The sequence below is a fragment of the Macrosteles quadrilineatus genome, unplaced genomic scaffold (genome assembly GCF_028750875.1).
Source record: "Macrosteles quadrilineatus isolate MER2022 unplaced genomic scaffold, UCM_ALF_1.0 Scaffold_1__1_contigs__length_201487025, whole genome shotgun sequence".
Classification (NCBI taxonomy): Eukaryota; Metazoa; Arthropoda; class Insecta; order Hemiptera; family Cicadellidae; genus Macrosteles; species Macrosteles quadrilineatus.
The window spans coordinates 141073800-141087398 of NW_026542594.1; the positions used below are offsets into that span (position 1 = coordinate 141073800).

Below are 13599 nucleotides of genomic sequence, written 5' to 3' on the forward strand. Positions count from 1 at the left end.
AGGGTGGAACGGGTGAATTAAGTCTGAAACACATTAAAATTTTTTCAGACACATCATAAAATTTGTCTTCCAAATACCTTTAAAATGAGGGGTCACAAGATGGGGGTTGTCATTTGAACATTTTTAGTTACCCCCCACCCCCACCTTACCCTTAAGGGGAATTTATTTCAAAATTATGCCAAAAAGTGCCAAACATTTGTTCTTACTCAGTCCCGCAAATTAATTCCTTCTAATCTACAAAGAGTAAAAAAGATAAGAAATGTGTGCCATACCTAATTTACCCATTCAACCCTAAGTACATTTTAAATCGCCATCTTGGATAGGGCGCAAAAAAATTTTTCAGACACATCTTTGGATTTGTCTTCCAATGACCTTTAAAATGAGGGGTCACAAGATGGGGGTTGTCATTTGAAAATTTTTAGTTACCCCCCACCCCCCCTTGCCCTTAAGGGAATTTTTATTTTCAAAATTTGTAAAAACTGCCTTACATTTGTTATTAATCAGTCCCGCAAATTGATTTCTTCTATCTACTATAGAAAAAAAGATAAAAAATGTGTGCCAGACTTAATTTACACACTGTATCACTGTATCACTGAATCTTTGAATCTCGAATGCTAGTAACTTATGTAAATCTGGTTAAATAAATGAATTATGACTTTAGAGTAAAAAAAATAAATAGTTTAGTTTATTGAAGTGTTGTTGCATGTCTACCGGTTAAGGATATATAAGAAATTCCCAAGTTATTCTTAAGGATAATAACAAAACTGTTTTAGTTTTAATTGTTCTCGGATTTTACTTCAATCAAATTTGGTAATCTTTGTTTACTAGTTGCTCTGCCCGTGCTTCGCTACGGGGTGAGAATGAAGAAAAGAATACTTTGGTTTTACTATAAGATAGAATTATATAGGTACTATAAGAAACAGTTAGAACACACTTACCAGGAAACATATAGGCAAAGGCTCAATCGTGCTTATTTAATTATTTAAATTAAGATCTCTTAATTTATTACAATCACTTTATATAGTGTATTGCATTAAAAATATATGCAAAATAATAATTCATTGAACACATGGCACCAAGAAACAAATCTCCTTGTAAACAAATTAAATTAAATAGCAGAACAGCATTTCTGACAACAGCTGGAGTTTCATAACAATATTTGTTTCCCATGTTAATCTTATGGAGAAATACACAACTTTAAAGAGCCCCAGGGCCTCACTCTCTAATTATTTCCCTATAAAGAAAGTTTCCTGCACAACTTCACGTTACGCTCTTTCCAATGACACCAAGAACATGTAAATCGGTTCAGTAGTTTCGGAGGAGTAATTGTCACAAAAAACCTGCTTGCGTATTAAATAAGTATAGATTTCATACTGCTTAATAGCCAACAACCTTTCAAAACAAAAACGCACCGAAATTACCTTCCCCGTAGCAGCAAACCCGAGTAGGTACTCATTGAAATGAACGTTATTTAACGAGGAAATAATCTGACATTTTTCAGAAAATACGAGCTGCTATAGTAACCGAGCTTCGCAACGGGAAGAGAACGTGGTTAAATCGGATGTATAGTTTACAAATCTAGGCCTGTTATGGATCTAAGAATAAACACTTAATTTTAACACCTAACTTTGTGTGTAATAAAATTCTACACAGAAACAGGTACTTTTCCATCCTGTGGATGGAAAAGTTACCCTTTGCCATGCCTACACACGGAAAAGTTACGTAATGTACTTTTCCCGTGTAGTTAGTCAGCTGTTGGTGTTGAAATAAACAGCTAATTTTAGCGGCCTATTTTATTTTTTGAAATATAATATATGTTCTGTCCTAAATAAATTGTGTTATGAATGAGTTAAATATGTACTGATTTTTCTGTGTAGTATGATGTAAAGTATCGTGTTACTCACCTGGTACTATAGCTACCGTACTCGCACGAAAATCCCGCACTCGGCTACGCCTTCGGTGAAACACCTTACCGGGCTAGAATACTCTAGTAACCAAATACAGTAATTTTAGGCATATACTATTTCTTTATACCAACTGCATTTAGACAAGGTGTTTACGTTTCCTAAGCAGCCATTACAGTTTACAAGTAGTGGTTTGTGTGTTTGAAAATACTGTTACAACTCTATGATTTATTTTAAATACCCCCTCCCTCCGCAGCAAACCTGCAGACTAAACGAATTTTCATTTGCTTGATTGGATTTATATCATCTCCTTAAAAATATCACAAAATTATTCCCTAATTTAAATATAGCATTAGTTTAACAAGTACTTAGGTCTGTTGCAACAGGTAGGGTTTAAAAGGGGGTTAAAAAATGTTATTACATGTAGTAGTTTAGTATGAAATAAATGCATTTTCAAAATTTGATCAAAATATGTTCATAAACAAGCTAACTACAACAGTTTACATATTCTCCATAAGAATAAACATAGGGATTTTAAACTGTTCGAGTTTTCTCCGTAACCAGTAAGCGCATAATAATGCTTCAATATACTAAATAATTTGTTTTTTAACTCTACAAAATAGTTTGGAAAGAAATTTGCAAAATGTTATGTTGTCATTACTTTTTATGGATCGCCATATTGGCAATGGAAAGGTTAACAAAAGAATCAATGCATCTGCAGTTTGTTTAGATAAATTAACGCAGTTTTTACATTTCCTCATTTCCGGTGTAAGTTGCTGATACAAATGTACTACAACTCATTTAATATTTCAAAGTGTAACAATGAACAACGTAAAATCGTTATTTGGGTTAATCTGTTTGTAACACTAAGCTAGCAAGTTAAATGAAAACTATGTATATCGTTATAAATTTCAAATTAATTTCTGATTGAAAAAACGTTGGATGGATACCACAACTAACTATCCTCAAGCAACGTTTGGCCTATATAGCAAGTTTTAACTACTTTCTTGCACGAAAAAAACAGTATAATAAGTGTGAAAAATGACAAATTATTGTAAAGCCTTCAAACGGCAGAACACAATTGATATACACAAAATAGTTGAGATAGCATTGACAAATTTGAAGGAGACTGCGGCTGCAGGCGCCGTGGATAGAAGTCGTTCGGAGTTTAAAAAAGAACGACTCTTATTCTGGACTCAACCGAGCTGTTCAGCAAGAGCTGTTCACCTTCAATTTGAATCTCCCGCTCTTTGTCGATCTGTTTTGCTGTCGACATTTTGCGTGTCGATAAAGTGGGAAAATTTACACAACCGTCCCACATAACAGACATCCCACATAACCGACATCCCACTTTACAGACATCCCATATTACCGACACTGTCGAAATTTTGAGTTGTCGACATTATGGGACTATTTCAGTGTCGATCTTTTGAGATGTCGATAAACTGGGACCCCACGGCCTGAGGTAGGGCTGGTCGCCCCCTTCCCCCCCCCCTTCTGGATCCAACAGTCCAACACTGCGGCCCGTCTAAACTGCTCACGGGCGGGAGGTCCACGTTTAAGCTTATGTGTCACGAGCTTACTGCAGTACACAGTGACAGTACTCTATTGATCTGTCTATAATCTGCAATATAATATATCTGCAGTAGGCAATCTCTCTCTCTCTCCTCTCTACTGGTAACACTGCTTCCTACAAGTCTCCCAACATTTTTATTCATGATCTTGTCTTCTTTAACTTCTTTTCCCTCGAGCACAGCACAGCACGTGTACCGTGTATTTTATCGGCTCGGCTTTCTGCTGTACTGTAAGTCTTGAAAACTTCAGAAGACATGGGTCACTCCAATATTTGGTATTCTCATCCACGAAAATATGGACAGGGATCCAGGTCGTGGTAAGTTTACATAAACTGTAATTTGTTATTGTTTACACCCTCACACTCAAGGCCCAAAGCCAATTCTTAACCACAAAGAGACCTAGGCTTGTGGACTGGTTCACTAGCTTCCGCCTAGTTGGCTTGATCAATTGTTTTATGTCCCTTGTAATCAATGGTAACCAGGCCTAGAGCTGAATTGAAACGTTCAGATCTCAATTAACTTACCTGTACTTTGAATGCCCATTTGTTAAATGCTAGACTTGGCTAGTCCCCCCTTCCACCATCTCGCATAAGGCTAGGCCAATTAGCCTTAGGTTGTTTGTTAATCGATTCTAATCTAGGGTGTAAAGTTTCTTAACTGGGCTATGCTAATATGGATTGAAACTAACGATTGGATTAGTAGCCTAAACCTTCATTCAATTTGTTTTATTATCAACAAGTTTGGTTAGTTAACTTAGGTTACCGGTAGGTCAGTGCCGGACTTACCACTAGGCCGATTAGGGACGCAAGCAAAAGAGGGCCGCAGAGGATTGAGAAAAACATTTATTTAGATAAACAAATAATTTATTTTAAACCACTAGTTTTCCGCGATCACAGGTGACCATTTAGGCTAATCATATCTCAGCGGACCTAGGGAGATGTTCACGATTTTGCCACAGCCGCGGGTGTCGGTGATAATGTCTCGGTGATTGCGGCCCGAAGGAGACGTTCACTATTTAGCCGTGGCCGCAGGTGACTGTGATATATATCCTCATGATCGAAGCCCTTGGAAGACGTTCAAGAATTAGCCACTGTCATGAGTGACGATGATGATGACCCCTTCATTGCGGCCTGCGGCAGATGTTCATGATTTTACTGAGGCCGCAAGTGTTGATGGTGACGTCCCCGTGATTGTGGCCCGCAGCAGATTTCGCTTAGGCTGGGGGTGTCAATGAGGATGTCTCCGTTTACGATTTTGCCATTTTCGCTAAGGCTGGGAGTGTCAATGAGGATGTCTCCGTGATGGCTATCCGAGGGGGTTGTTTACGATTTTGCCACGGTCGCGAGTGTCGATGATGTCCCCATGATTGCAGCCCGTGGGAGGTGTTCACGATTTTACTGCGGTCGCGGGTTACAATGATAACGTCCTCAAGAGGTCACGAATCACGGGATATGATCACGATTTTGCCGCGGTTGCGATTGTCGAGGATGATTTCCCTTTGTTGCAGCCTGCGGGGGATATTAAAGATTTTGCCGCGGTCACGGATGCCTATGATAGCTTTGACTTTGTTTAGGAGAGATGTCCACGATTTCATCCACGATCACGGGTGTCGATGATGATGTCCCCTTGATGCTTATGAGATATTCATGATTACTTCCGCGATCGCAAGGAATTGTCCCACAGGGGGAGGGCCGCTCAAGTAATTTGGCCTTGGGCCGCAAGTACCCTAAATCCTGCACTGGGTTATGGCATGATAATGTCGCTTTTTAACTGACTAGCTGTCCCCGCGGGCTTTGCCCCGTTTAACTTCATAAGTATTCGAATGGCTCAATCATGTCCTGGTTGAAGTTCGTTCGCTACGCTCACTCACCTTTAGGTTGGAGCTCGTTTGCTGCGCTCACTTGCCTTCAGGTTAGCTCGTTCGCTACGCTAACTTGCCTCCAGGTTGAAGTTTGTTCGTTACGCTCACTCACCTTTTGGTTTCAAATTAGCTGTTGTCATAAATTTAAAAAAATAATAGTGTTGCACCCTTTTGGTAATCCTTGTAACTTTTATGCTATTGAACATCATAGAACAGAACCAACTTGTTTAATTAAAACAGCTGTTAAAGATTCATTAATTCATTTTAAATATGAAAAATCATATGGTTAACATGAGAAACTCTAGAGCCACTGGGGCGGAGCCCAAAAGCCTGATCAGAATAAAAACTTAGTTTAATACTTAGTTTTCCTATTTAATGCCCAAAAATCGGTGTACCGAATTTCAGCCTCCTAAGTAGGTAAATGGGAAGTGGAAGATTTAAGCCGGGTTTACACGATGCCAGTTGGCGAGACAATTGTCTTTGCCAATTGGCATCACGTGGTTTTGGAATTGTCGTAGGCCAGGCAAGTTGAACGAGAACCTGTTCACACGTGGCCAACACTTGCCCAGACATTTTACAGTGAACCAGGGTACTACCGCCAAAAGACAAGACAGTGCTATTGGCCTCTACACCGTTTACACGGCGCCAATTGTCACGACAACTGGGTTTTCGAGGGGTGGGGGCCTCACTGGGCCCAGCTCATTGTCCTCAGTGATTGGAGACATTTGTCATCTGACGTTGTAATGCGATAATATTTCGTCTAGCTATTGAGAAGGAAATCACATATTGTGCATGTTAGGGTAGGCCTAGTGGGTTTCTAAATTTTGCATTGGTCAAGGTTCCTGCCGATATTCATAATTTTCCACTGGGGCTTTATTTTTGCGGTTGTTGACGTTCATCTTTGCATCTGTTGTAGCATGTTATACATTTAATGACATCGAATAGAATAACAATACTGAATGTACTGTGAAATTGTGGAAGGAACCTAACCTCAAAATTTTGCTTGTTCTCATGTTAGCGGTATGTTTGATAGAGTATCCGGGAAGGCGTAATTCACACCTGCTTTTTCCCTCCATTTGGCAATACTGAGGGCGGACTAGCAGTTTTGTTTAGTGCTACCCATTGGGTTTTATGTAAAAAAAACTACGTCCACAACGACTGGGACGCTAAAATCCATAGATAAAATCCATTGGTGACTTGGCGGGGATCGAACCCGGGACCTCAGGGACTGAAGTCCAGCGCTCTAACCACTACGCCAGCTCGCTCCCCGTGCCTCTCATATTGGATGAAACTAAAATTAAACATTTTAGCGCACTCATCCACACAGCGCATAGCTGCCTACGCTCCCGGCAGTGTTTTAACCCATTGGCGCCGACTTGTGAGCGTTACTCGTACGGCCGCTGCAGGCCTGTGAGCTGACTTACGAGAGCTTGTGTCACCGCTACGCAGCACCACTAGTTATTTTATCATTATTTTTACCGTACCGCTTTTTGTTTCTTCTTACTATTATGTTGTTATAAGTTATCTCGCTTCTTGTTTTGCGTATTTACTCATTTATTTTTACGAATAACAAACAAGATTGTATTACCATTGAAACCAGGTATCGCCTAAAATCAGCTGCGGTAGGGCCTAAGGTAAAAAAAAAACAATTCTTTGTTTATGTTAACTTATTACTTATAACCTTAACAACTTGTGATTTTTCTACGTAGGGAATCAGTTTTAATCTTAGTTATAATTTAATTTTTATTTTAGCCTTTGATTATCCAATTATAACTTTTCTGAGGACAATTTTACTGTGAACAAAATAGTGAAAGAATTATTAATTTATAACCTTAGAAGCTTTTCTTCTTATAAGGCTAGGATTATACTAAGACGTTGGCGTCTGGGACGCTCATTAAATAAAATGGGGGCGATTATACTAGGGATGCCAGCGTCGGACGCTAAAAAAGCCACCGGTCTCTCGATTTTGATGTCCCCAGAGGTCAAAAACACCATCCGTACATATAGATTTAAATATTATATATATGTCTATTAACGCGATAACTTGAGTAATTTTTGTCCGATTTTGATGAAATTTGGCTTATTGGCGAAGGGTGGGATAAACTTGAATGACTTCGCGAACCAGCAATGGGAACGGGGTTTTCGGGGTAAAAAAGGGGTTTTGTCATTTTTGACCCTTAAACCACCAAAATTCCCAATTTTCCTCTAGACAATTTTAATGAGCTTCAAAACAAATAATTTAGCATATTAAAGTGTTTTTGTACAGTTATTAGTTACGGAGAAAATTCAAAATAGTGTAAATTAAAAATTCCTATGTTATTCTTATAGAAAATATTTGTAACTGTTAGAATTCGCTTGTGAATGGGTAGGCTATATTTTGACCAAACCTGGCAAATTTGGTTTATACTAAGCTATTAATATTTTACTAAAAACACACTTTATTAGCCTCCTTAAAGCAGCAAACCTGGGTACTCGTTAGACCTAATGTTATTTAAATAGATATAACAAAAAGTGACAAAGCATTGAAATAAAATTGCAGTCCGAGAGGCTAGCATCCCAACACAAATCACAACATTTTCAGCTCGAAGAGGGACGCCAGCGTCCTAGTATAATCCTAGCCTAACAATTAGAGTAAAGTTTACAAATTCGATGACATCTTTTCTTCCACAGCCACAGCGCCTCCTGGCCACGGCATCAAGGGCCGGGGGCGGCCCTGACTATTTGTAAGATTTTGATCATAACAGTTAAAACTGTTATGATAATATTGTAGAAAATGTTAGTTACCTAGGCCTACTTAAGCTACGGGATGATTGTATTTTTTGCAGACTGCACGGGTACAATTCCAATCCCGCCAAGAACCTACAACGTAGCCTAGCCTATATTGGATAGGCCTAAAGTATTTGTTTGATATTTAAAATAGTATATAGTTTTTACCCAATAATAAATGACTTCTTACACACCCTACTTAGGTTAGGTTCTAAGTTTATTTCCTAGTTCAGTTTGGTTGTATTTTATCCTTTTTTCATAAGATAATTTTGTTTCAGCCGGGCTTGTGCTAACGGACATGGTCTAATCAGGAAATATGGTTTGGACCTTTGCAGACAGTGCTTCCGAGAATATGCTTCAGAAATTGGTTTCAAGAAGGTAATTCTAGGATTTAATATTACTATTAGGGTGTGATTTTCCTAGTCCTAAAACCATTGATATTAGGGTTCCCATATGTGGCTTTTAGATTAAATTTATGTTTTCCCCAGTGCCCTGTGTACAAATAAAAATTCTGGAAAAGTTATCAGCCATAAAAACTTTTGTTAGAAAACCACATCTAGTTTTCTTATCTATTTCTAAGCTTAGCTACTTCCATTTAGGTTGTATTGATGAGGCATGTCTTTTGCATACTAACTAAAATTACCTAAACTACACTTAAACTTCCAAGATTACACCTACCCTTATCATATCCCATACATGTGCAATCCAGATTCTATATAGTTTGTGGCTAAGCTCGTGTGGGGGGGCCCACCTTACAGGAGTACAGTATCCATATGCGTTTTTGAATCAGTATCCAAATACGTTATTGAATCAGTAAATATGTTTTTGAATCAGTATCCATATACGTTATTGAATCATTATCTAAATACCTTTTTGAATCAGTGTCCATACGTTATTGAATCAGTATCCATATACGTAGTTGACTGTTACATTGATACTGTTACTTTGACTATCAGTATCCATATAACTTATTGACATTATTCAAATGATTGACATTAATTATATAAGTTATTCACTGAGACATTGCTTAGCCATACAAGTTATTACCATCCAAGTACATGGCATACACTGAGACATTGCTTCGCCATACAAGAAGTTATGTATACCTTGTAGTTCTGATTCTATCCTCTTATTTTATCAATGTAAACCAATTGAAAGATTCAGTATTTAAATCTTACAAAGGTTTCTATATGTTTACACCCAAACATATCTTTATTTATAAAACCAATAAAATAAAATAGGCAACATGCTTAACAACATGATACTGCAAGTAAAAATTATGAAATAGGCAAGAAGCTCATTGATATTTCCATAAATACTGGTTCTTCTAATGTATGATTGAAAACAGATATTTCACTCCACTGACAAGTATGAATAGAAAAATTCCATTAAAATTCATTTCCATTCTAGCTCCTGAGCTGTTGTATTCATTATAATAAATAGGTTACATACCTTATAAATCCGACAAACAGCTCATTTTAATTGAAGGTCGTTTACATGTTTCGGCTTGTATCGGCCATTGTCAACTGCAACGTTTTGACAATGGCCGATACAAGCCGAAACATGTAAACGACCTTCAATTAAAATGAGCTGTTTGTCGGATTTATAAGGTATGTAACCTATTTATTATAAAAAATTCCATGTTGCTTCGAATCGAGTTACATCAAAATTTTTTAAAATCGAATCGTTGCTTTGAATTGAAATGTTTTGCTGCTTCACACACCCCTACATTTAATACGGGATTTTCTCGGCATGTGATTCGTTTCGATCGTCAGTGATTTCGCTGCATCGCGAGTGACAACATATGTTGATAAAGATACCGTGACCGCGAGACGGGAAAAGGTGTAGTAACATGGAGAATGGACCGAACTTTTGGTCGGTATTTAAATAAAAATGGTAATGAAAAGTCGGGAAAAAGTCGGGAATTCCATTTGAGAAATCTGGTAGACACCCTGATCCTGTTTTCGGGATAATAATCCCACGTATGGAAACACGGCTAGTACCGCGATGCGCGGAAGGATAGGCCTACATTCATCGTTTCAATTTCAATACGATACTGAATACAATTCCTCATTGAATTTCCTACCAATACTGATTCAACCTTTAATAAACTAAAAAAAAAACTGCACTTGTAGGAGTTTATAAAAAAAATTATATTCTGTTAGTTAAAACATTTAATGTTTTACACATTTAAATTAAACACATTTGTTTTAACATTTAAATGTTTGGTACTACTTTTTGTCTCCCCGGTACAAGCATGGTAGTTATTTTTCCAATATCACATGTTTCTTCCGATATAAGCCGATGATATCGCAAGCAAAATATCAATATATATCAGTATCAGAAGCACCGTATCGTCTATCTGCTAGTGTCAAGTCAAGGCCAAGTAGAACATAAAGTGTGAGGTTAAGTTAGTTGGTATACTCTTAATCTTCCAGATTCCAGATGTTAAATTCTTTTCTTATTGGTTTTATGAGTAAACTATTTAGGCCTAAATTTTTTCTAATAATTCTTGATTCTGATTATTCGATATCATCTTACGATATACCTGGAAAAAGTATAATATCAGTCTGAAAAACCTGAAAAAGACAGGGAATTTCATTTTCCAAAATCAGTACCAACCCTGGATTGGCAATTTCGACATTTGCGCTGTGTGTGGGCATCATTGGTAAGACCTAGCCGGAAATTCGAGAAAAATCGGCTGTGTTTACATCGGGTTTCGAGCATTCTAAACGGTGCAGCCAATTGAGACTGCCGCCGACTGTGAAGTGCACACTATAATTAGATTTTGAAGTGCTTAAGGTGTGAAAGCTATTGAATATCATCAACAGATTAGTGAAATGTATGGCGAGAACATTATGAGTGACGGAATGGCATATTACTTTTGCAACTAATTATAAGATTGGGAAAAATTAGATAAGTCAATAATAATGCATAAGCCTAATAATAACGCATAATAATGCTTTTTGCGTGAGGACGGGCGCTTTAGTCTTTTGTAACCTTAGGCTCTAGGACGGGTGCCGCCCTTCTTTAGGCGGGAATGGGATAAAGCATTTTACAGCCCTATATTATTTATACATTTTTATACATATTTATGTATAGAACCATTTCGGTTAACAGACCGAAAATAAATCTGAAAGGACACCATCGTTAACTGCATTCACTGCCTGTATTATTGTCCGTATTTATTTATTGCATGTTATTGTCTGAATTCTATTGAGCGTTTTTTATTGCCTGAGTTATTCTATTGCCTCTGTATTTATTGCCTGTTGTTCTATTGCTTCTGCATTTTTATTGTCTGTTATTTTTTGTATGTATTTATTGCCTGTTATTGCTTGCTGTATTATAGCTTGTACTATAGTCTATTAGTTATAACCTGTCATTATAGCCTTTCATTACCTGTTATTGCTTGCCGTATTTATATAGCTGGTATTTATAGCCTGTTATTTTTAGTCTTTCATTGCCTGTTATTGATTGTTTTTTTTTGTTGTTGTCTGCATTGCCTGTTATTATTGTCTGTTGTTTTCATTGAATATCATACTTACCCAAAGTTTTTTCAAGTTCAGTTTTGTTTGATATAATTGCATTAGTAATGTAGTGTCGTTGTTAATTATGCCATCTTGTAATTGATTATGCTAACTACTATTGTATAAATGGTGTTACCGTGAATAAATAAATAAATAAATAACAGGGGTTCTACTGTAACACAAAATATTATAACAGAAACTGTATGGATCATAAACAAATGGCGTAACATAATAAAGTGAATCCTATATCCTGGCCCGAATTCTATACTAATAACATTAAAATATGATTTGCACGGTGCCATTTATTTAAGTAATGTTGAATAATGCTTTCTTTCAGGTCAGTGTCATTACTGTCATTATTTGTTTATGTTGGTGATCCATATGTTATAATATTTGTGGTTCATATTAAACTATCACTGAACATTTCACATAAAATCCATAATATTGCCTTCCCTGTAGCAGCAAACCTAATTTGGCTACTTTTTAAACCTGATGTTAAATAAGGGATAAATTTGTCATGTTTAAGGAAATATTTGAGTAATAATCAAGATCAAGCAAATGGGAGTTCTTTTTACTGCAGGTTTTCTGTGGCAGTGGTATTTTTATGTTTATACTTGCAACAGTTTGGCCACTGTGTTGATTCTGGTTTTGCTCTTACCAGGATATGTGTTGGTTTTGTTCAAAACTAACTTATGTTAATTTGTTTCAGCTTGACTAAGAATTTTGGAATGGAAGAAGTTTGTAAACTGGATACACCATCAGCCAGAATCCATACCTTTTAAAGTGTAAATTAAAAACTTCTTTTTTTAATGTATTGTTTTTTATTACTTGCCCAGAAAAGTTGTTTTTATAACTTCTCAAGGTTGGTTTGTAAAAGTGGTTCATAACAAGGTTTAAATTATCAACATAACGCTAGTGTATAGCTAAATTGAAAATGTCCAACTATTTGCCCTGGACCTGGACAGCTTTGAAAAAGAAATTCAAATTAGATTAGACTATCTATCTATCTATCTATATATTAATAGGCAAGCATGTTTCTTTAAAACCTTTTTTCTCAGCTCGTGTGCATCGCAGGGAAAATCTACGCATACTGTTAGAAAGATATTTGCCTGTAGATGTGCAGAATCCCTTTATAAATTAAAATAGGCTAAAAAATAAGCACAAAAAACGAATTTGAAAACTTCAAAAAATTAACATGGACCAACTGGGTTGCCATGATGGTGACGAAATAACAACAAAATGTAAACAAAAAATCAAAACAATTGGAGGAAATCCCAATCACATGTTTTTATTTACAGTGTGGGGAGAAAATATAGTAGTCTGTACATTAATTATTTTTGGTCGAGTTTCGACCACAGGACGACCACTAGTCTATATATTAATAGGCAAGCATGTTTCTTTAAAACCTTTTTTCTCAGCTCGTGTTCATCGTAGGGAAAATCTACGCATACCGTTAGAAAACTATTTTCCTGTAGGAGTGCAGAATCCCTTTATAAATTTAAATAGGCTCAAAGATAAGCACAAAAAATGAGTTTAAAAATTTGAAAATATTAACATGGATCTTATGCGTTGCCATGCTGGTAACGAAATAACAACGAAATATAAACAGAAAACCAAAACAAATGGAAGAAACTCAAATCACATGTTTTATTTACAGTGTGGGGTGAAAATAGATAAGTGAGTACATTACGTATTTTTGGTCGAGTTTCGACCACTGGACGACCTCTCGTAAAATATAAATACATACACAACAGGGCACAATAAGATGCTAGGGTCTTGTTTTACTGCTGTTTGCGTGCTGGTAATGTGGCAAAAAGTATTGTACACGACACATTTGGAAGGGTGTTAAAAGCATAAATTCTCTGCCCTTGGCAAACCTCTCACAGGACCTATCATGCTTTCACTAAATTTCCCGGCCACATAGTGGAATATTCAGGGTTTTAATTTTCAATTATCTGCCTATAATC

The 13599-nt window shown here is 36.8% G+C and overlaps 1 protein-coding gene across 1 annotated transcript; it reads left to right on the top strand.

Moving 5' to 3' along the window:
* The first annotated feature begins 3643 nt into the window (after positions 1 to 3643).
* Positions 3644 to 12442, top strand: LOC128982924 (40S ribosomal protein S29). Its single transcript, XM_054401997.1, has 3 exons — positions 3644 to 3795; positions 8384 to 8483; positions 12342 to 12442. The coding sequence occupies exons 1-3, from the start codon at positions 3734 to 3736 to the stop codon at positions 12348 to 12350; spliced, it is 171 nt and encodes a 56-aa protein (XP_054257972.1). The 5' UTR covers positions 3644 to 3733; the 3' UTR covers positions 12351 to 12442.
* The last annotated feature ends 1157 nt before the right edge of the window (positions 12443 to 13599 follow it).

Coding starts and splice junctions, on each gene's coding strand:
- LOC128982924 (XM_054401997.1), top strand. CDS start 3,734: ATGGGTCACTCCAATATTTGGTATTCTCATCCACGAAAATATGGACAG. Junction 3,796..8,383: donor GGACAGGGATCCAGGTCGTG/GTAAGTTTACAT, acceptor ATTTTGTTTCAG/CCGGGCTTGTGCTAACGGAC.